The sequence below is a fragment of the Ovis aries genome, chromosome 21 (genome assembly GCF_016772045.2).
Source record: "Ovis aries strain OAR_USU_Benz2616 breed Rambouillet chromosome 21, ARS-UI_Ramb_v3.0, whole genome shotgun sequence".
Taxonomy (NCBI): domain Eukaryota; kingdom Metazoa; phylum Chordata; class Mammalia; order Artiodactyla; family Bovidae; genus Ovis; species Ovis aries.
Genome location: NC_056074.1, coordinates 24,309,753 through 24,334,804, shown reverse-complemented (window position 1 = coordinate 24,334,804; position 25,052 = coordinate 24,309,753). Strand labels below are relative to the sequence as shown.

Below are 25,052 nucleotides of genomic sequence, written 5' to 3'. Positions count from 1 at the left end.
TGCCTATGGTGTGTATAACCCATCAGATGAGGAGAGAGCGTTCCAGAACGAAGGCACCTGCAGATGGAAGGGAAAGAGGCAACATGGGCTGGAATCTGGGCTCCACATCCACCCTTCTGCTTTCTTTCCTTTCTTTCCTTCAGAGCCTGGAACAGAAGGTCAGGCTCTGAAACCAGAGAAGCTGAATGCACCTCTTAGATTAAGTCACTCAGACCTGAAAATCCAGACCAACAGTGCCTGTGTTCCTTGGGAAAAGGAGTGGCATTCATTCCCTGATGAGTGAATAGATGTTTTGAGCATTCCTTCGAGACCTTCTCCCCATGTGGGATGTCTGTAGAACAGGGGGAGCAATTAGACTGGAGATTTTCCCCTCCTTCCTTCTTCTCCTCACTGCCTCTACTTCATTAAATCTTAGACTAAAATATAATTATGTAAAAGCATTTATTTATTTTCAATATGTATGTATGCTCCACATTTTGATTATCTATTTGTCATTAATGGGCAAAAATAGCTTCCACCTCCTACCTATTGTGAATAATTCTGCCATGAACACACTATAAGTATGAATATTCAGGACTCTTGGATGTATACTCAGAAGTAAAATTAGTGAATCATAGGGTAATTTTATTTCCAAATTTACTGAGAAATCGCCATACTACTTTCCATAGAGAGTGTACCATTTTGCAATTCCTACCAATGGTGCACAATGTTTCCAAGTTTTCCACATCTCTTTTCTATTTTGCTTTTTTCCCCAGTAAGAGCTATTCTAATGGGTGCAGGTGATATCGCAAAGTGAATTTTATTTGCATCTCCCTAACAATGAAGTGACTTAACAGCAGCAGCAACAATTACAATAAACTGTGGAAAATTCTGAAAGAGATGGGAATACCAGACCACCTGATCTGCCTCTTGAGAAACATATATGCAGGTCAGGAAGCAACAGTTAGAACTGGACATGGAACAAAAGACTGGTTCCAAATAGGAAAAAGAGTACGTCAAGGCTGTATATTGTCACCCTGCTTATTTATATACAGAGTAGATCATGAGAAACGCTGGGCTGGAAGAAGCACGAGCTGGAATCAAGATTGCTGGGAGAAATATCAATAACCTCAGATATGCAGATGACACCATCCTTATGGCAGAAAGTGAAGAGGAGCTAAAAAGCCTCTTGATGAAAGTGAAAGAGGAGAGTAAAAAAGTTGGCTTAAAGGTCAACATTCAGAAAACGAAGATCATGGCATCCGGTCCCATCACTTCATGGGAAATAGATGGAGAAACAGTAGAAACAGTGTCAGACTTTATTTTTTGGGACTCCAAAATCACTGCAGATGGTGACTGCAGCCATGAAATTAAAAGACGCTTACTCCTTGGAAGAAAAATTATGACCAACCTAGATAGTATATTCAAAAGCAGAGACATTACTCTGCCATAAGGTCCATCTAGTCCAGGCTATGGTTTTCCAGTGGTCATGTATGGATGTGAGAGTTGGACTGTGATGAAGGCTGAGCACCGAAGAATTGATGCGTTTGAACTGTGGTGTTGGAGAAGACTCTTGAGGGTCCCTTGGACTGCAAGGAGATCCAACCTGTCCATTCTGAAGGAGATCAGCCCTGGGATTTCTTTGGAAGGAATGATGCTAAAGCTGAAGCTCCAGTACTTTGGCCACCTCATGCGAAGAGCTGACTCATTGGAAAAGACTCTGATGCTGGGAGAGACTGGGGGCAGGAGGAGAAGGGGACGACAGAGGATGAGATGGCTGGATGGCATCACAGACTTGATGGATGTGAGTCTGAGTGAACTCTGGGAGTTGGTGATGGACAGGGAGGCCTGGCGTGCTGTGATTCATGGGGTCGCAAAGAGTCGGACACGACTGAGCAACTGAACTGAACCGAACTGAAGACATAACATGGTAAGCCCTAGAGCAACTATTAAGGTAATAATTCCAACAATATAGTTAAAAACTCCTTAAAGAAATTAAGAATGCTAAAAATATTAATTAAATTAATTTTTAAAGGAGAAATAAAAGAACAATAAAAGACATGGAATGACACATATAGAAAGCAAAAAGTAAACATGTGATATTTACATATCAAATGTAAATCCAATTATATCTATTTTAACATTAAAATGTGAATGGATTAAAATTCAATCAAAAGGCAGAGATCATTGAACTGAACCATAAAAGTGATCCAAATGCATTCTGTCTATAAGAGACATATTTTAGATTCAAAGACAAAAACAGGAGACTTCCCATGTGGTCCAGTGGCTAAGACTCTGAGCTCTCAATGCAGGGGGTCTGGTTTCACATCCGTGGTCAGGGAACTAGATCTCACATGCTGCAACTAAGAACCAGGGCAGCCAAATAAATTAATTAAAAATAAAAACTTTTTTTTAAAGTATTTAGTCTCCAATTAAAATAAATATATTTAAATTTAAAAAAATAAAAAGATACAAACAGAAGGAAAATAAGAGTGCAGAGAAAGAGATGTCATGCAAATAGAAACAACGGGGGAGTTGAAGTGGTTAGATTAGTAGACAAAATAGACTTTAAAACAGAACATGTTACTAGAGATAAAAAGGAATATTTTATAATAATAAAAGGGTTAATCTGGTATAAAGACTGAACAATTGTAAATACAGATGCATTTAATAACATATAGTTGCCTCAGAAATCAAGAGAACAAGAGACAGTCATATCACATATGAAGTGGGGAGAGGTGCAGAGGGAAATAAATAACCTGCTACTACATGGATGAGCCTTGAAAACATTATGCTAAGACAGCCATACATACACGCAAAAAAAAAACACACATTTTATGTGATTCTCTTGATTAAAATGTCCATCTATAGATACAGAAAGCAGATTAATGATAGCTTATAGTCAAAGGTGACAGAGGTAATAACAGAATGATAGCTAAATGGTATAAGATATCTTTTTTGAGATGATAAAAATGCTCTAAAACACACCATGGGGATGGTTGCACATATCTGTGAATATACTAAAAAAACACTGACTCATGTACTTTAAATGGGTGAATTATTTGGTATGTAAATTATATCTCAATAAAACTGGTTAAAAACTGTGGCAACTGAAAATGCTTGATACACTGTTAAAACAAGATTGGTGACTCAGTGTTAAAGAATCCACCTGTCAATGCAGGAGACACAAGAGACTCACTGCAGTAGAAAATGGCAATCCACTCCAGTATTCTTGCCTGAAAAATCCCATGGACTGAGGAGCCTGATGGGCTACAGTCCATGGGGTTGAAAAGAATCTGACATGAATGTGCAAGTGAGCAGTTTATACACTTATTTATAGACATGACTGCAGCTGCTGCTGCTTAGTCACTTCAGTCGTGTCCAACTCGGTGTGACTCTAAGAACTGCAGACTGCCAGGCTCCTCCATCTGTGGGATTCTCTACGCAAGAGTACTAGAATGGGTTGCCACGCCCTCCTCCGGGGGATCTTCCCAACTCAGGGATAGAACCCGGGTCTCCTGCATTGCAGGCAGATTCTTTACCACTGAGCCACCAGGGAAGCCCCACATATGTGACTACAACTGCATAAATATACATATGTAGATATTGGAGAAGGAAATGGCAACCCATTCCAGTGTTCTTGCCTGGAGAACCCCAGGGATGGGGGAGCCTGGTGGGCTGCCGTCTATGGGGTCGCACAGAGTCGGACACGACTGAAGCAACTTAGCAGCAGCAGCAGCAGCAGATAGGTATATAATAATAGAGATATATAACAAATAATTATAAAAAGGAAGTCAGGAAATTTAGTTCTAATTTAGTCACCAATGAGAGAGATAGAGCAAATGCCAGAATGTTAACGGTGATTATATTTCAGTGGTAGCATTAATGCATAATTTCAGGTCACTTTAATTTTCACAGTCTTCCTGTTTTCTTCATATCTATTTACTTATATAAGGGAAAAAAGATGATTATATTTGAAGGTTCAGGAATTCTGCAATTCAAACTCAGTCTTAATTTAATGAAAGAAAATCTGTAGTCATTATTATAGAATTCAAATCACTGTAGTAAAGAACAGATATACTTAACTAAGATTCATGACCTATTAAAATACATGTTAGTAGATATATGGATATCACCTGGCTTCTGGAATGTAACAGAAATTCTTTATATCAAGATGAAATATATAACATTTATTAAAATATATATTAAAAAGTGATAAAATTAATGGAACAAATTTAAGAGACTACAGATTTTTTTTTGGAAAATTGGAGAATACTCAATGTAAATTGAAAAGAAGTCCCTAAAGGAAGTAAGCATTTATGTTATAATTCTAACAATACAGTGGAAGCATTAGCAAAAAGTTAAAAACCTTGCATTCACATCCTAGCTCAGTGACTTTCTATCTCTGAGACACTGCAAAACTGTCCTAACCTCTTGGTGCCTTAATATTCTCCTCTGTAAATTGGGATAATAATATCTACTCCATGTGATAATAAAAACATGTGCCAGTACTTGTAAAGTGCATAGAATACTGCCTAGCACATGGTAAGTGCTGTAAAAGATTTTGTTGAAAAAAATTTTATATAAATATATACACACTGATCATAAAGAATTAATTCAACCTACTTGTCCCACATCGCACTTAGCAGTCACACCAACTATAAGAGACTAGGTGCCCCAGACAAATACAAGGCAAAATTGTAAGGAGAGATAATGACAGAAAAGCTTACACTCCTCAGGTATGTACTCCTTGGATTAGTGCTTTTCTCAGAGCCAGCTTCACATCCTTGTTTCTCAAGCTATATATCAAAGGATTTAAGGATGGGGTAACAATATTATTTAATACCTGAACCACAGAATCCAACCATGGGCTGGAGGCAGGCCGGAGATAAATGAGGATCACGGGTCCATAGAAGAGCAGGACAGAAGTCAGGTGGGCACTGCAGGTGGAGAAGGCTCTGTGCCTGCCTTCTGAGGAGCTGATTCTCAATATAGAGATAATGATGCGAGTATAAGAAGTGAGGACAAGAAGGAAACACAGGAGTGCCACAACACCTACGTTGGTGACACTCACCCTGTGAGCTAGAGAGGTGTCTGCACAGGCCAGGGGCAGCACCACCGAGATGTCACAGAAGAAATTGCCCACCTCCTTGGGGCCACAGTAAGGTAACTTAAACACAAGAAATGTGAGGACAGACGCATGCACACTGCTCCCCATCCAGGTGCTCAGAGTCAAGATGGCACACACCCTGGGGTTCATGATGGCCGTGTACCGCAAGGGGTGACAGATGGCGGCAAAGCGGTCATAGGCCATCACAGTGTACAGGAAACACTCCGTGCAGCCCAGGAAGTGATAAAAGAAGAGCTGGCAGGCGCAGCCCTGGTAAGAGATGGTCCGGCTTTGCCCCAGTAGGTAGAGCATCATTTGGGGGGAACTCACGGAAGGGAAAAAGATGTCAAACACTGACAGGTTGCCCAGGAAGAAATACATGGGGGTGTGCAGGTTGGAGGAAGTGAGGGTGGCCAGGAGAATGAGCAGGTTCCCCACTAGAGTGAGCAGGTAGAAGGTGAGGAAGAAGACAAAGAGCGCATGTTCCAGCCCCTGTGTGTGAGGGATTCCCATGAGGAGGAACTCAGTTACTGGAGTGTGATTCCTCATCTTCACATCTAGTCACACCTGGAAGGTCAGACAGTGGTCTCATTGAAATGAGCTTTCCCCAAAACACTAATGCCTGCACAAGACCCAGGGGAAAGGGATAACATCTATATACTATACATAAAAATGGAGCAGAGAATGAGAGCCCACTCCAGTATTCTTGCCCAGAGAATTCTATGGACAGAGGAGCCTGGTGGGCTGCCGTCAATGGGATCTCAAAGCATTGGACACGACTGCGTGGCTGAACTGTCCCGAACTGACTCATGTGAATGATTCTCAAAAATGCTCTCACCATCATAACTGAAACAGCAGAAAACTGAAAACCATCTAGTGATAATACAGGAGAACAGGATGGAAATGATAATACTTAATGCAGGCAAAAGCATCAAGCAATTAGCAATATTAAAAACAACTATCTTCTTTCAACATAAAATTCTGTCTTTCAATAGAATTTACATCTGCAATATGACAATATGTATGGATACAGTTAAGGTTTTCAAGACTCAGCGTCATTAATTAGGGAATATCTTAAGGAAATCCATGGAGTGAGCTAAGTCAGTTTTAGCCCAAATTCTAATAGAGCCAATTCCCATCTTCTCTCACCTGCCTCTAGTATGTATAACCCATCAGATGAGGAGAGAGCATTCTAGAAAGAAGGTACCTACAGATGGAAGGGAAAGAGTGGGCTTGGACTGGAATCCAGGCCCCACATCCACCCTCCTGGTTTCCTTTCCTTTTAGATGCCATGAAACAGGAGGGCCAGGCTCTGAAACCAGAGAGGCTGAACACACCTCTTTGTCAGAGGAGTGGCATTCATTCCCTGAAGAGTGAATAGGCATTTTGGGTATTCCTTTGGGGCCATCTCCCCAAAGGAGATATCTGTAGAACAGAGGAAGCAATTAGACTGGAGAGTTTCCCCTCCTTCCTCCTTCACCCCTCCACTTCTTTACTTTACTCTATCTCATTAATTCTTAGACTAAAATGTAACTATGCCAAAACATTTGCTTACTTTCAAATCCCTTTGATTAACAGTAACTCTTGAACATTTTTTTCCTTTCATAGAGAGCCATCCATTAAGTTCAAATATTTGAAATTGCCCAGTGATACTGTTTTGAAAGAACTGATTTTAAAGAAAAAGCTGGAGATTAGGAAAGTAACCACTTAGAAATGAGGCAATAATCTCATCTGGTGTTGACAAAATGTCTTTTTTCTATAATTAGTTGTATAATTTCCGAATATCACTTTCTCAACTGCCTCAATTAATACCTTATCCTTTTCTAAAAACTCTTTTCTATTTCCAGTTTTTTAAGGAATCTCCACACTGTTCTCCATAGTGGCTGTATTCCTGGGCACACACCAAGGAAACTAGAATTGGAAGAGACACGTGTACCCCAATGTTCATCGCAGCACTGTTTATAATAGCCAGAACACGGAAGCAACCTAGATATCCATCAGCAGATGAATGGATAAAAAAGCTGTGGTACATATACACAATGGAGTATTACTCAGCCATCAAAAAGAATACATTTGAATCAGTTCTAATGAGGTGGATGAAACTGGAGCCGATTATACAGAGTGAAGTAAGCCAGAAAGAAAAACACCAATACAGTATACTAACACATATATATATATGGAATTTAGAAAGATGGTAACAATAACCCTGTATGCGAGATAGCAAAAGAGACGCAGATGTACAGAACAGATTTTTGACTCTGTGGGAGAGGGAGAGGGCGAGATGATTTGGGAGAATGGCATTGAAACATGTATAATATCATGTAAGAAACGAATTGCCAGTCTAGGTTCGATGCAGGATACAGGATGCTTGGGGGTGGTGCACTAGGATGACCCAGAGGGATGGTATGGGGAGGGAGGTGGGAGGGAGGTTCAGGATTGGGAACTTATGTACACCTGTGGCAGATTCATGTTGATGTATGGCAAAACCAATACAGTATTGTAAAGTAAAAAAATAAAAATAAAAAAATAAAATAAAAACTCTTTTCTTCATTTTCATTTAAGATGACTACTAGTCTTTATCTAGCATGTTTTAACTACTCTATTTTGGTCCAATTTATGTTTTAAGAATCAATCTGCTAAGTACTGTGTAGAGAAAGGATCAGAACACCTAAGGTAGAATTAGGTAGGGCTGTGACCACATTATTTTTACTGGCCGTTCAATGAAACAAGCACGTGGATCTATTTAAAATGTTATAGCTAAAGTCACTTTGAGATCACACAAAATGACAATGGTTTACGTATTCAAAACATCCTAATAATCACTGTCTTTTTTCTTATGCTAAGGAATTCAGAAGTCTTCTGTTTCTATGCTTTTGAAATCATAATTACTTCTTACTGAGAATATCCTATTTTATTTTTTTATTTTTTAATATAAATTTATTTATTTTAATTGGAGGTTAATTACTTAACAATATTGTATTGGTTTTGCCATACATCAACATGAATCCACCACAGGTATACACGTGTTCCACATCTTGAACCCCCCTCCCCCCTCCCTCCCCATACCATCCTATTTTATTTAACTAAACTCTTCAAGACTCCTTTATTTCATTCTTGCACCAACCCTGTGAGTAGATGTTATTTCCTTTTTGAAGATAAATATAAGGCTGGAAAAGTTTAAATAATTACCAAAGTGTACTCCAAAAGCCAATCACAAAACTTAGATTTGAATATCAATCTGTCTGCATTTAAAACTTATGATCACTTCTAACAAAATGGAATGAATAATTTTAGTCTTAATTTTAAAAGTAAATGTAGTCTTATATGTCTACTCATTTTCTTATTTGCTAGCTTTGTTTTCAAAATGAAGATGGTGAATCATGTCATCATAAAACTTAAAATTTTTTGACAAGCAATGATTTATTTAATATTTTAAACAGCTTTATTGAGAAACAATGTCTATGCCATACAGTACTCACCTTAAGTGTACAACTTAATAGAATGTGTTTACAAAGAATATGTATTAATACTTGTACAACCATCACCACAATCTAATTTTAGAACATTTCCCCCATAATATATATACTATGTGTATACTATGTATATATATATATATATATGTATATGCAATATGTATGTATATACGTAAATAAGTATATATACAATATATATAACATATATATTCCCTCATTTTATATATATATATATGTATATATATATATATACACATTTTCAGTCATTTTCATTCCTACTTCAAGCACTAAGCAATCAATTTACTTTCCATCTCTATGAATTTGCCCTTTTACTAGTGGAGTCACAAAATATATGTTCCTTTTTTGTCTGGCTTCTTTCACTGAACACAGCATTTTTGAGACTGATCTCTGCTGGTGCAACAGTCAGTATTTTATTCCTACATTTTGATGAAGCATATTGTAGCATATGAATATTTTGATTTCTTGAACCATAGGTGATGATTCTAACTATATCCTAGTACTTATAGACACCTACAGTTCATAGGGTCACAAAGAGCTGAACACAACTGAGTGACTAACACTTTCAGAAATTTTTTAATATCCCAAAATCACCATCATTATTATCCACACAAAACTGTGTTGTTTTGGATTGTGTCACATGTTAAACAATTGAGTGTATGAATTCTGAATATATATACATATATACACACATATATCCATAGTTTTAACTATTTTGTTTCAGCTTGTAATCTAAATTTCTATACTATGAAAAGCATTTACTGAATTAGTGAAAATCAGCCCAGCACTGAAATGATTTATAATTATGTGCCCCAATCTTTCCTTTCTCAACTTCCCTTACTATAAATTGAATATTTTACTTTGTATGTAAGTAATTCCAAGAAATCTTCAAGGGGCTTGTGCATCTCATAATTACTATCCCTATGATTCATTAAAACACAAATATTAGGAAGAGATATAATCCACTGTTATGGTTGTTGTTGTTGAGCTGCTAAGTCATGTCCAACATTTTGTGACCCCATGGACTGTAGCATGCCAGGCTTCCTTGTGCTTTACTATCTCCTGGAGTTTAATAAAATTCATTATCTTATGAGTTGGTGATGCTATCTAACCAACTCATCCTCTACCACCCTTTCTCCTTTTGCCTTCAATCTTTCTAAACATCAGGGTCTTTTCCAATGAGTCAACTCTTCACATCAGGTGACCAAAGTACTGGAGCTTCAGCTTCAGCATCAGCCTTTCCAATTAATATTCAGGATTGATTTCCTTTAGGATTGACCGGTTTCATCTCTTTGCAGACCAAGGGACTCTCAAGAGTCTTCTCTAGCACCACAGTTTGAAAGCATCAATTCTTCAGCTCTCAGCCTTCTTTATGGTCCAATTCTCACATCTGTACATAGCTACTGGAAAAAACATAGTTTTGAGTATATATTTAAGTTCTGTACCCCTCCTTTAATTATATTATTTGTTTTGTTGATGCTGTTCCTGATGATGCAGTAGATTTTATAAACTGGTGTATGTGTGTGTGTGTGTGTGCATGTGTTCTAAATAAAATTTTATGTTGTGTGCTATACTAAAGTTTTACATTTAGGAAAGATTTAAAGAGCTTAATTTTTTGTTGTTGTTGCAATTCCAGCCATTACAACACTGATTTAAAAGGAGCTTAGAAAAGTGGTTGGAGTTCAGTCAGATTTGGCTTGCATATATCTTCAACTTTAATGAGAATATATATTTACATTAATGTATGTTGTTGTTTTGGAGAAGGCAATGGCACCCCACTCCAGTACTCTTGCCTGGAAAATCCCATGGACGGAGGAGTCTGGTAGGCTGCAGTCCATGGGGTCGCTAAGAGTCAGACATGACTGAGTGACTTCACTTTCACTTTTCACCTTCATGCACTGGAGAAGGAAATGGCAACCCGCTCCAGTGTCCTTGCCTGGAGAATCCCAGGGACGGGGGAGCCTGGTGGGCTGCCGTCTATGGGGTCGCACAGAGTCGGACACGACTGAAGCGACTTAGCAGCAGCAGCAGCATGTTTTTGTTTTGTATCCCATGTTTCACTCATGTTTCTGTTTCATCTAAATACATATGCTGCTGCTGCTGCTGCTGCTGCTGCTAAGTCACTTCAGTCGTGTCCAACTCTGTGCGACCCCATAGACGGCAGCCCACCAGGCTCCCCCGTCCCTGGGATTCTCCAGGCAAGAACACTGGAGCGGGTTGCCATTTCCTTCTCCAATGCATCAAGGTGAAAAGTGAAAGTGAAGTCACTCAGTCATGTCTGACTCTTCACGACCCCATGGACTACATATGCTATTACATGATAATTTAAAAGAATAAGTGGTACCCATTCATTCTCCTAATAAACTCACACACAGTGCTCAATAGGTACTGGAGCACATCCAATACATACAACAGTGAATAAGATAAACATGATGGAACTTTCCATTGCATAGAATAGAAATCTACTGAACAAGCTTAAGTATTAGTCTGATAACTATTTGTCATAATCATTAGCAGGTTTTACAAGATATCATAACATGAGGGTTCTTCCATCAGTATCCAGCATTAATAGGATGGCAAACTAATGCTAGAATTGTTTGAATCCAACATATAGTCTAGGACACACTCCCAAAGCATAGGAATAGGATTCTGTATGATCTTAGATTTTACCTGTCATGTTAGGAGGGGACATGGAATCCTCACATTGCACATCAAACCATTGTCTGCAGTGCAAATGGACTTCATTTTGTCCTTTTTGTATCATGCTTTTTGCAAGGGCAGTAATTTATTTTATTTGGGATTTTCACTTTTTGTTTTGTTTCCATGGTTTCAAATGATACAGATACTTTGGGGAGTAAAAATAGAACACAAACCTATACATCAGTAAAATGTCATAGAAAATAAGGGCTCATGTGTCTGTGGGTCCTCCTGTAAATACTTTCCTTCTTTCTATCTGGATTCTTGAGAAAAGTGAGAAATGATGAACAACTTAAGTATTTTGGGAGGCCAAGTTGGAAATGTAACTTGGTGGGAAAACCAGATACACATGGTAACTGAACCCAATAATCAGGACATCTCTTCAAACAACACTGGACAATATGGCTTTCCCAACCCTTTCACTCTAGAGGGTAATCTGGAATGTTGTCAGTATGATACAGTAGGAAACAGTGATAGCAGGAGTTAAGAGGACTTGAGACTAGAGCTGTATTTACCCTAACTACATGTGTAACGAAGGGCAAGATACTTATTGCTATATCTCAGTGCCGCCAAGTACAGAGGGGTACAATGGGTTGTGGCACAGAATTAATGGAGATAATAAGAAAGTCAATATATGAACATGACCGATGTTTGTGTATATTTTACTGGTTATTTACTGAACAATCTTTGTGTATCATGAGCTCTGAAGAGAGCTCAATAAAGGCCGTGTAGGATAGGCTTAACATTCAGAAAACGAAGATCATGACATCCAGTCCCATCACTTCATGGGAAATAGATGGGGAAACAGTGGAAACAGTGTCAGACTTTATTTTGGGGGGCTCCAAAATCACTGCAGATGGTGACTGCAGCCATGAAATTAAAAGATGCTTACTTCTTGGAAGAAAAGTTATGACCAACCTAGACAGCATATTCAAAAGCAAAGACATTACTTTGCTGACTAAGGTCCATCTAGTCAAGGCTATGGTTTTTTCTATGGTCATGTATGGATGTGAGAGTTGGACTGTGAAGAAAGCTGAGCGCCGAAGAATTGATGCTTTTGAACTGTGGTGTTGGAGAAGACTCTTGAGAGTCCCTTGGACTGCAAGGAGATCCAACCAGTCCATTCTGAAGGAGATCAGCCCTGGGATTTCTTTGGAAGGACTGATGCTAAAGCTGAAACTCCAGTACTTTGGCCACCTCATGCGAAGAGTTGACTCATTGGAAAAGACTCTGATGCTGGGAGGGATTGGGGGCAGGAGGAGAAGGGGACGACAGAGGATGAGATGGCTGGATGGCATCACTGACTCGATAGACATGAGTCTGAGTGAACTCTGGGAGTTGGTGATGAACAGGGAGGCCTGGCGTGCTGCGATTCATGGGGTTGCAAAGAGTCGGACACAACTGAGAGATTGAACTGAACTGAACTAAGGATAGGCATAGACAAACACATAATAATAAAAATACCAAAACCCAAAAAGAAGGAAAAAATGTGGAAAACATTAAGAGAGAAATAACTCATCATCCCTTACAAGGGAACCTCAGTAAGAACTATGACTGACTTCGCATGTGAAACAGTGGAGATCAGAAGACATGAGAATAAGTATTTAAATACTCAAAGGGGGAAAAAAGCCAACCACTAAACTACCTACGTTAAAGGTATCATCAAAATGAATATGAAATAAACATATTCTATGAAAAATTAAAGTGGAAAAAGTTTGTTTACAGCAGATGCAAGTTACAAGAAACACTAAATGAAGTTCTTCAGGCTAAAAACATGTAACACTTCATGGTAATCCAAATCCAGATGAAAAACAAACAGCCTTGTAAAGGTAAACATGTTATTAAAACATTCTATAAATGCCTATTTTCTAATTTCCATGAACTTATTTTAAAACCAAATATATAAAACAATATGTACATAAACTATTATGGAGCATGTAATATATATAAAAATGTAATACACTTGCCAATAAATAGGAAAAAAGAGGTAGATGGGAGCAAATCTGTATTGGGCTAAGAAAATGACATGATAGTTCAAAACCATAGAAACAAATGGCGAATGCCAACAGTAAGTAGGAAGGTCATTATAACAAAAGCTATAAATACATAATTGCTTTACATACTTCTTTAAAAGTCATAAAATTATACAAAGTAATAATTATAACAGTGTGTTTTGGGAATTGTATCATTCATAGATGTAATATAGATTTAACCATTTTATCACAAAAAAGAGAGGGGAAGGAAGAGAGCTGTATTGAAGTAGTGTCTCTATATCACTCTGGAATTAATTTAGCATACACCTGAAGCTGATTGTGATGTTAGGATTTAAGATAGTAAGCCCTAGAGCAGCAACTATGGTAATAACTCAAGGAATATAATGTAAAACTCAATAAATAAATTAAAAATGCTACATGATGAATTAATTTTTTTTAAAAAAAGTAAAGACATAAAAAATAAATAAATAAAAGTAAAGGAGAAATAGAGGAACAAAAAGACATGGAATGAGACATATAGAAAACAAAAAGTAAAATATCACATGTAAATACAATTATATCTATATTAACATTAAAACATGAATGGATTAAAATTCAATCAAAAGGCCAAGATAGTCAAGCTGCACTTTTTTAAACTATCTTTCCTATATTCCTTTATTGATTTATTTATTTATTTATTTATTTGGCTGTGTCGGGTCTTGTTTGCCGTGCAGGCTTTTCTCTCTTTGAGGTGAGCGGGGGCTACACTTCCTATTGCGGTCGCTTTGCTTGGTTTTTGGTTTTATTTTTTTGTGGTGCTGCAGAAGTCTCTCTTTTTTTTTTTTTAAACTGGAGGCTAATTTCTTTACCCTGTACGCTTTGCTTGTTGATAGGCTCTAGGCACAACGGCTCAGTAGTTGCAGTTTCCAGGCTCTAGAGCAGAGGCTCAATAGTTGTGGCTCATAGGTTCAGTGGCTTTGCAACATTTCTGATCATCCCAGATCAGGGATCAATTCTGTGTATCCTGCATTGGCAGGTGGATTCTTTACCACTGAGCCATCTATGGAATCTTACAGGAGACACACACACCCAGAGATTCAAGATGCTCCCTCACAGAGAGAGATACAAATAGAAGGAAAATAAAGGCATAGAAAAACAGAGATGTCATACAAACAACCACCACAAGAATGCTGAAATGGCTAAATTAATAGACAAAATAGACTTTTAAAGTATTACTAGGAGACTTCCAAGAGGACTTATGCCGAGATGCAACTCCTGGGACTGCTGCTGCCACCTCCCCCATCCCAGTGGCAAGCCACTGCCGACCCACGCCTCTGCAGGAGACCCTCACTGCATCTCCCCTTTTGCAGCCCTGTCCTGATACCAGGATCCACTCCCTCTCCCCATCCACCAATGAAGCAAAACTGACTGGAGGCATGCAAACTAGTGCTTCTCAACCCTGGTTGAATAATGGAATTTTCTGGGAACATTTAGAACTATTACTATTTGATTGTCTAGGGTGGAGATTTGGCATCAGTACTGTTTTATAACTTTCTAGATGATGATTCTAGTCCTATTCTCTGACCCTGTCTTCCCTGCTCCACCTTTTTCCCTATCAAAATTGGTGCTCATCTGTGGTTTGGAAAAAGTTGATGTATGGCAAAACCAATACAGTATTGTAAAGTAAAAAAAATTAAAATAAAATAAAGAAGTTCTTCTGTATCTCCCTCCCAAAAAAAGCAGATAAGGAATTTTTTTTTCTTTTTTTGTTTAAGTTTTGGCTTCAAAGATTTTGTGGGGTTTTTTTGGGGGGGGTGAATTTTAATAAAATTGAAGTATAGTTGAAAAAAAAGTTGTAATAAATTCATATGAAATAAGAAATTGATTTTTAAAAGCATTGCTAGAGATAAAAAGGGATATTTTATAATGATAAAGGGTCAGCCCTTTATGAAGATAGTACAATTATAAATATATATGGATTTAATAACATATAGTGACCTCAGAAACCAAAGGAACTAGGGATGTTCAGGCCACAAAAGATAAGAAGTGGGAAAACATAGTAACCTGCTACAACATGGATGAATCTTGAAAACATTATGCTAAATTAAAGAAAGCAGCCACAAAAAGTATACATTTTATGTGGTTCTATTTCTACAAAGTGGCCAGAACAAGCAAATTTATTGATACATAAAACAGATTATCAGTTGCTTAGAGAGGAAAATGATGAGGATAATAATAACAGCTGCTGCTGCTGCTAAGTCGCTTCAGTGGTGTCCAACTCTGTGCGACCCTGTAGACGGCACAGAATGATAGCTAAAAGCTATAGGGTATCTTTTTGTGATGATAAAAAAATGTTCTAAAATAGACTATGGTGATGGTTGAAATTCTAGAATATACTTTAAAAAAGATTAATTGTATAGTTTAAATGTGTGAATTATTTGGTATGTGAATTGTATTTCTGGTTTAAACTGGTTTAAATATAGTGGCAATTGAAAATGCTTGATACACGGTTAGAACAAGAATATATATATAATATGACTACAATTGTATAAGTACACATATGTAGATAGGTATATGGATGATATAATTGAAATAATTATAAACAGGAAGTTAGAAACTTTTGTTTCAATTTAGTCACTAATGAGAGAGAAAGTGGAGAAATAACAGAATGTTGATAGTGATTATCATTTGGGTGGTAGGATTAATTTGTAATTTCGAGTCACTTTAGTTTTTACATTTTTCCTGTTTTCTTCAAACCTATTTATCTACATGAGGAAAAAAATTATTTTGAGGAACCAGGAATCTGGAATTCAAATTCAGTCTTTGATTTAATGACAGAAAATCTGAAATCATTATTCAAGAATCCAAACCATGGTCATAAAGAACAGGTACATGGACCTAAGAGTAGAGGATCTGTGAAAATGCCTATTAGTAGGTATGTGGATATCATCTGGCTTCTGAAATGAAACTGAATTTCTTAATCTCACACTCAAGTATACAACTCATCACAATATAGATGAAAAAGTGATGGAAATAAATATAACAAATTGAATAAACTAGATTTTTTTGAAAAACTGGAGAATACTCTGTATAAATTGAAAAGAAGTTCCTGGAAGAAGTAGGCATTTAAGCTATCTCTGATGACACAGAGGCAGAATTAATAGCACAAAGTTAAAACCCTTCCATTAACATCCTAGCTCAGTAACCTTTCATCTCTGTGAACTGCAGAAGTGTCTTAATATCCCACTGCCTTAATATATTCCTCTGCAAATTGGGATAATAATATCTACTCTATATGATAATTATCATAATAACATATGTCAGTATTTATAAAGTGGACAAAATAGTGTCTCACACATGGTAGTGTGCTATACACAATTTTGTTGAATAAAAATTTATAGAAATACTACATGCTAATGACAAAGAATCCATTCAACCTACTTGTCCCAAATAGCACTTAGCAGTCACACCAACTGTAAGAGACTAGGTGCCCCTGATGAATACAGGGCAAATTTATAAGCACAGGTACTGACAGAAAAGTTTACACTCCTCAGGTACGTACTCCTTGGATTAGTACTTTTCTCAGAGCCAACTTCACATCCTTGTTTCTCAAGCTATATATCAAAGGATTTAAGGATGGGGTAACAATATTATTGAACAAGGGAACCACAGATTCCAACCAAGTACTAGAGGCAGGCTGGAGATAAATGAGGACCACGGGTCCATAGAAGAGCAGGACAGAAGTCAGGTGGGCACTGCAGGTGGAGAAGGCTCTGTGCCTGCCTTCTGAGGAGCTGATTCTCAATATAGAGATAACGATGCGAGTATAAGAAGTGAGGACAAGAAGGAAACACAGGAGTGCCACAACACCTACGTTGGTGACACTCACTGTCTGAGCTAGAGAGGTGTCTGCACAGGCCAGGGGCAGCACCACCGAGATGTCACAGAAGAAATTGCCCACCTCCTTGGGGCCACAGTAAGGTAACTTAAACACAAGAAATGTGAGGACAGACGCATGCACACTGCTCCCCATCCAGGTGCTCAGAGTCAAGATGGCACACACCCTGGGGTTCATGATGGCCGTGTACCGCAAGGGGTGACAGATGGCGGCAAAGCGGTCATAGGCCATCACAGTGTACAGGAAACACTCCGTGCAGCCCAGGAAGTGATAAAAGAAGAGCTGGCAGGCGCAGCCCTGGTAAGAGATGGTCCGACTTTGCCCCAGAAGGTAGAGCATCATTTTGGGGGAACTCACGGAAGGGAAAAAGATGTCAAACACTGACAGGTTGCCCAGGAAGAAATACATGGGGGTGTGCAGGTTGGAGGAAGTGAGGGTGGCCAGGAGAATGAGCAGGTTCCCCACAAGAGTGAGCAGGTAGAAGGCGAGGAAGAAGACAAAGAGCGCGTGTTCCAGCCCCTGTGTGTGAGGGATTCCCATGAGGAGGAACTCGGTTACTGGAGTGTGATTCCTCATCTTCACATCTAGTCACACCTGGAAGGTCAGACAGTGGTCTCACTGAGATGGGCTTTCCCCAAAACAGTAATACCTGCACAGGATCCACGGAATAGGGATAGTATCCATATATTGTACATTAAAAGCGTCTAGATAGGAGTCAGTCCTGTTTTCACTAATTAATGTGCAATGTCACTTTTCATCTGTGTCCTCTGAAGGATAATAGATAACACAAGAGGCAGAATGGAGCAGAGGGCAGAGGATAAATCGTACCCTTGGATTTATCTGAGTTTAAATGCACACTCAGTGGTTTTGGAAAATTCTGAAAAAGTCTCCAAATCTCCTTGCTATCTGGTTAATAGTTGAATAATATGATTCTTATGAGGAATAATGCTTTAATGTATATAAAACCCCTAATATAATGAATGCAACTACCCACCCTCATTAGAAAATTCACTCAAGGTACTAATATTCTGGTTTCAATGCTTCTTTACTCCACATACCACTTGGCTTTAGCTGACCTGTGCCTACAGCACTTTGGAATCACCTGTTGATTAAAATGATTCACAAAAATGCTTTCTCCATCATCAGCTAGAACAACGGACAACTAAGAACCACCTAGCGGAAAAAGAGTGAAACAGGATGGAAATGATAATATTTAATACCAGAAAAAGCAACAGGCAATTAGCAATAATAAAAATAGCTATCTTACTTCAATGTAACATTTAATCTCTCAGTAAGAATTATGTCTCCAATATGACAATATATGCCATCCCAATGAAGGTTTTTAAGATTCAGCATCATTAACTAGGGAATATCTTAAGACAATCCACGGAGTCAACTAAATCAGTTTTAGCCCAAACTCCAATAGAGCCAATTCCCATCTTCTCTCACCTGCCCATGGTGTGTTTAACCCATTAGATGAGGAGAGAGCATTCTAGAAAGAAGGAACCTACAGATGGAAGGGAAAGAATCTACTTGGCTAGAATCCAGGCTCCACATCCACCCTCCTGCTTTCTTTCCTTTAGATGTTGTGAAACAGAAGGCCAGGCTCTGATATCAGGAAAGATGAATGCACCTCTTGGTCAGATTCAGCCAGTCAGAACTGAAAATCTAGACCAACAGTGCCTGTGGTCCCTGAGAAAAGAAGCATCAGTTCCCTGAGGAGAGATGTTTGGGGTGTTCCTTTGGGACCCACTCTCTCCCCATGTGGGACAGCTATACAACAGAGAGCAATTAATCAGAGACTTTCCCCTCCTTCATTCTTTCTCCCCAGTCTCTCCACCTTATTAATTTTTAAACAAAAAAATGTATTATGTAAAAAACTTACTTATTTTCAGTTTTCAAATCCTTTTGATTAACAATAACTCTTGGACTTTCCTGGTGGTACAGTGGATAAGAATCTGCCTGTCAGTGCAGTAGACACTGGTTCGATTCCTGGTGTGGGAAGTTTCCACCTGCCACAGAGCAACTAAAGCCAGCACTCTGGAGCAATGAAGCCCATGCACCTAGAGCCTGTGCTCCATGAAAAGAGAAACAACAGAGTAGCCCCCATTCTCTACAACTAGAGAAAGCCTATGTGCAGCAACAAGGACCCAGTGCAATCAAAAATAAATTTAAAAAAAAAAAAAAAACACTCCGAGTTTCCAAAGTAGGGAGCATGGGCTTGATCCCTGGTCAGGAACCAGGATCCCACACACTGCACAGCCATAAAAAATAAAAAAATAAAAAAATAACTCTTGGGCATATTTTTCCTATAGTGGGGAGCCATCCTTTAAGTTAGATATTTTAAGATATTTTAAATTGCCCAGTGATTCTGTGCTTGGAAGAACTGGGTTTAAAGATACATCTAGGATTAGCGAAGTAACCACTTGCAGAAATGAGGCAGCCAATCCCATTTGTTATTAACAAAACTGCTTTTTTTTTTTTCATAATTAGCTGTATAGTCCCCCAATATCAGTTTTTCATCTTCCTGAATTAACATCCTTCTCTAAAAATCCATTTGTTTATTTTTTCATTTCTTTATTCTTATTAAAGATCACTACTTGTGTTTCTCTCAGCATGCTTTAACTACTGTAACTTGATTCAACCTAACATTTTAAGAATCAGTCTGCTGAGTGCTGTGTAGAGAAAGAATCAGAGCAGAAAAAGATAAAGTTAGGTAGGGCTGTGGGCACGTTATTTTTACTGGCTGCTCAATGAAACAAGCATGTGGAAGAGGTAGTACATACATACATGGACTATACTGAGCCACAGAAAGCAATGAAATTGGGTCACTTGTAGTGTTGTGGATGACCTGTGCTGGGCTAAGTAGTTTCGGTCGTGTCTGATTCTTGGCAACCCCATGGACTGTAGCCTGCCAGGTTCTTCTGTCCATGGGATTTCTCAGGCAAGAGTACTGGAGTGGGTTGCCATTTCCTTCTCCAGGGGATCTTCCTGACCCAGGGATCGAACCCATATCCCTTATGTCTCCTGCATTGGCAGGCAGGTTCTTTACCACTAGTGCCACATGGAAAGCCCTAGAGTCTGGCATACAGAGTGAAGTAAGCCAGAAAGAGAAAAACAAATATCATATATTAATGCATATATATGAAATCTAGAAAAATGGTCCTGTTGAACTTCTTTGCAGGGCAGGAACAGAGATGCGGGTCTAGAGAACAGTCTTGTGGACATGGGTTGGGGTCAGTAGGAGAGGGAGGACAAACTGGGAGATTAGGACTGACGTATACACACTACCATGTGTCACACAGACAGCAAGTAGGAAAGTGCTGTACAGAACAGGGAGCTCAGCTCAGTGCTCTGTGATGACCTGGAGGGGTGGGACGGGAGTGGGACGGAGTCTCAAGAGGGAGGGGATACACACACATATATATAGGTGGTTCATTTTGTTGTAAAGTAGAAACACACAACACTGTAAAGCAACTATATGCCAATAAAATTTTCTAATAGAAAACTTGTTATAGCTGAAATCACTTTGGGATAATACAAAATGCACTAAAATTGTTTAAGGATTTACAGCTTTCTAATCATCATTGTCTTTTTTTCATGCTAGTGAATTCAGAAGAGTCTTCTTTCTCCATGGTTTTGAAATTATCATTACATTTTACTGTGAATCTCCTTTTTTATTTTTTAACCAAACTCTTCAAGGCCCCTTTATTTTATTCTGGCATCAACCCTATGAGTAGATATTATTTTCTTTTTAAAGATAAAATAATGCTCAAAAAGTTTAAATAATTGCCAAAGTTAACTCCAAAAGTCAATCACAGAACTTTGATTTGAATGTCAGTCTGCCTGCATTTAAAGCTTTTGGTCACTTCTAACAAAGTGGAATAAATGATTTGAGTCTTAATTTAAAGAGTAAATATGTTATAGTCATATATTACTACTCATTTTCTTATTCATTAGTCAGATAATCATTAAACCTTAAAACTTTTTGACTAGCATTGATTTTTTTAGTATTTTAACAGGTTTATTGAGATAGATATAATATCTGTATGACATAAAATACCTATTTTATGTGTACAACTCAATAAGAATATATTTGCAAAGAATATGTATTTATAAAATTGTATAGCTATAATCACAATCTAATTTTAAAATATTTCCCTCATACTAAAAGGAAAAAAATGTCTGTTTACAATCATTTCCATCCCTACTCCAAGCTCTAGGCAACCATTAATCTACTTTAGCCCTTTGGGAATATTTTTTACAAATGGAGTTATGGAATGTGTGTTCTTTTTTGTCTGTATATGAAAAATAGAACAGCAAATAATATTCAGAAAGCAAGATGTAAGGATAGCTATAATTATATAGAATTTATTATTCTTCAGTACTTTTTATAAGCCAGTAACCATTCAGTTCTAGATTCAGACTTTCTGGGAGTAAAAACTTCTCTGGCCTTAGTGCTTCACCTATGAAAGGAGGATATGTATGTCTACGTATCTATGTCTTAGGATTTTGTGAGTTAGATTAGTCAATACATGTAAAGCATATACATTGGACTATTTTAAGTGTTAGCTCTTATTCTAGGTGTTTGAGTGGATAAATCTAAATAGATAAGCAACCTGAAACGCATTTGATTAAAGATTAGAATTTAAATGTTGAAAGATTCAAAAACAAGTAAGTTATATTCTTAATGGTTCAATTTTAACTAATTACAGATCAATTAGATTTTCAGGAAATGCAGCAAACCTATAATGAATAGAGAATGCTGGCTCAGGGAGACTTTCCTCTGCCAATTTACGGAAATCCAGTCTCCCATTTTATAAGAATAGATTAATGGCCAACTTCTCACTTGAGACTTATGCATAGAATTTTAATGCCAAATTTTCTCTGATGGCCAAAAGCATAAAGCTTCAAAAGGGATTGTTTTTTACTAAGAAGACATGATTAAAGCCATAGAAGTTATAAACCAAGTTCAAACATAAATTTACCAAACTGTGCAATTCTACTTTAAAATTTCATACCTTGTTGACCTGGTTTTATTAAATGGCCAGAAAGAGATTGTAAGAAGATAGAGTACTGCATATATTTGGGGAAAGAAGGAAGGAAGCCAGTCTGTGTTCTCCAGAACCTTGCTTCTTTATGGTAATCAATCAAAACACAGTTCCAACAAGAACAGACTGTGTAAAGCAGAAAAGATACACTGTTTTGGCAAATTAAAACAGAGAAAGGCTGAGTTAATTTGAAAAGCTTCCATGAAGCAGTACATCATGCCTCAGTCCACCAATCCCCGACCACATGACTTAGGACTCCCAAGAGATGTCACATAGCATCTTCACCCAGCTCACTATTTCAGCAGCAATCCTGTTGTACAAGTAGTGTATCTGAAGCAACTCTTCAAAGAATTTCAGAAAGGAACTGCCACCATACCTTATGCCCCAGAACGTGGACCACTTGAGTTAACACTTTCCTCAGAGCCAGCATCACATCCTTGTTTCTCAAGGTGTAAATCAAAGGATTAAGGAAAGGGGCAACAATATTATTTAACACTTGGATAACAGAGTCTAGCCAGGGGCTGAAAGCAGGCCAAAGATAGACGAGCATCACAGGCCCATAGAACAAGATGACTGAAATGAGGTGGGTACTGCAGGCTGAAAAAGCTCGGCACCTGCCTTCGGAGGATCTGATTTTGAAAATGGAAAGGATGATGCAACTGTAGGAAGTAAGAATAAGGATAAGGCATGTAAGAGTCACAAAATCCACGTTAGTGAAGCTTACCATCTGAGCTAGAGAGGTGTCTGCACAGCCCAGGGGTAGCACCACTGGGGTGTCACAGAAGAAATTGTCCACCTCACTGGGGCCACAGTAGGGTGACTTAAAGACAAGAAATGTGAGGATACTTCCATGTAGGCAGCCACCCAGCCAAGAGCCCACTGTCAAGCTGGTATACACACTGGGTTCATGATAACCATGTATCGCAAAGGGTGACAAATAGCCACAGAGCGGTCATAGGCCATCACAGTGTACAGGAAACACTCGGTACCACCCAGAAAGTGGTAAAAGAAGAGCTGGGAGGCACAGCCCTGGTAAGAGATGGTCCGGCTTTGCCCCATTAGGTAGAGCATCATTTTGGGGAACTCACTGAAGGGAAAAATTCATCAAACACTGACAGGTTGCCCAGGAATAAATACATGGGGGTGTGGAGGTTGGAAGAAACCAGAATGGTGAAGAAGATGAGCAGGTTTCCCATAAAGTGAAGAGATAAAACATCAAAAACAGGACAAATATCAATTTCTCCAGCCCTCCATTGTTAGGAAATCCCAACAATATGAACTCTGACATGGAAGTGTAGTCCTTCACGTCTGTGCACCAGGCAGTCCTGGAAAAGCAAAGCATTCATGATATAAGACCGCAGATAACTGAGAAAATATCTTCCTAGTAGAGTTATTTCTCAAGCAGTGACTGTGAGCAAAGAAAGGTCAAAGACGAAAAGGAAACCAGTAATAAATCCGGGCATGCAACTAAGTAATGTGTTGCATTTGGCCTCAGTATTTTTCACATGCAAAATTACATAGAGTAATTTATCTCTATAGTTGGCAAACCTCGGAGTAATCAACTCTTATTATAGGTTTTAGATAGTCTCTCCCAATCCAGTTTACCATCACACAAACTGGTATATTACAGAAGCATCTTCTCCAAGGAAAATTTGGCATCAGGTGGGAAACTCGTTTTGTATTATAAGCCAAATCATAATTAGTTGCTTAATAGACCAGCTGGGCTTCTCTGGTGGCTCAGCTGATAAAGAATTTGCCTGCAAATCAGGAGACCCTGGTTTGATTCTTGGGTTGGGACGATCCCCTGGAGAAGGGATAGGCTACTCACTCCAGTATTCTTGGGCTTCCCAGGTGGCTCAGCTGGTAAAGAATCAGCCTGCAATGTTGGAGACTTGGGTTTGATCCCTGGGCTGGGAAGATCCCCTGAAGAAGTGCATGGCAACCAACTTCAGGATTCTTGCCTAGAGAATCCCAAGGAAAGAAGATCTTGGTGGGCTATAGTCCATGGGGTCACAGAGTCAGACAAGACTGAGCAACTAAGCACAGCAAAGTGATAGGCCAACTATCCAAGTATATGCATATAAAAATGTGAACCTAAACAGAAATGATATTCACTGAACTAATTATTTTTACTTTCAGCAAGTGTTTTCCATTGTTTAGCATTTACATTCAAGAAAAGATATACCATTCATATTTATAACATGCTCTCACACACACACAGGAATTACACTGAGTCTAGAAGAAAGCCTCATGTAAGTAACAGAAATAATTATTGCATCCCACCAGAAATATATCCCTCCTCAGGAAGATTTTATTTCTGTACCACAATCTCATACATGTAAGTTTCAATGACATTATTATTTTTTAACTTCATTAATTAATGTCAGTCAGATAAGCCTAAAGATCCTCAATTATTTCTTCTGAAGGCCCAATATCTTCTTTTGTTCCTTTGAATCAAATTTTATGTCAGCCCTCCATATGTTGTCACTTGGATATAACTTATTTTTCTCTGCCTGTGATCAATATTTGTTCATAGGAAATAATCTGATAGATCTATTAATATTAATTTATAAATTGCTAATCTCTTACCATTTCCTACATTGTTTCAATTTTATAAGAAAAAAAAAGGCTTATAGCTATACAGAAAAAAAAAGCTCAATAAGTAGAATTTATGGCAAAGAATGAAAAACTGGAGAAAATAAGAGCTTTTCAGAATAATCTTGAAATCAATCTATAGAGCCAGGGCCCTGTATAAAGCTTGTCCTGCACAAAATGTTTGAGTAGAGTGTGATTTTGGAAAAAATACAAACAGGAAAGCAAAAAAACTCCTTTCCAGCCCAAAATATACTTTAC

At 38.2% G+C, this 25,052-nt stretch overlaps 2 protein-coding genes and 1 pseudogene across 2 annotated transcripts; all 3 read right to left on the bottom strand.

Moving 5' to 3' along the window:
• Positions 1-4,714: 4,714 nt before the first annotated feature.
• On the bottom strand, positions 4,715-5,638 carry LOC101103104 (putative olfactory receptor 10D4). Its single transcript, XM_004019794.5, has one exon. The coding sequence runs from the start codon at positions 5,636-5,638 to the stop codon at positions 4,715-4,717; it is 924 nt and encodes a 307-aa protein (XP_004019843.3).
• Positions 5,639-16,800: 11,162 nt separating this feature from the next.
• Positions 16,801-17,724, bottom strand: LOC101102853 (putative olfactory receptor 10D4). Its single transcript, XM_004019793.5, has one exon. The coding sequence runs from the start codon at positions 17,722-17,724 to the stop codon at positions 16,801-16,803; it is 924 nt and encodes a 307-aa protein (XP_004019842.2).
• A 4,818-nt stretch (positions 17,725-22,542) lies between these two features.
• On the bottom strand, positions 22,543-23,541 carry LOC101102601 (olfactory receptor 10D3-like; annotated as a pseudogene).
• Between the last annotated feature and the right edge of the window lie 1,511 nt (positions 23,542-25,052).

Coding starts and splice junctions, on each gene's coding strand:
- LOC101103104 (XM_004019794.5), bottom strand. CDS start 5,638: ATGAGGAATCACACTCCAGTAACTGAGTTCCTCCTCATGGGAATCCCT.
- LOC101102853 (XM_004019793.5), bottom strand. CDS start 17,724: ATGAGGAATCACACTCCAGTAACCGAGTTCCTCCTCATGGGAATCCCT.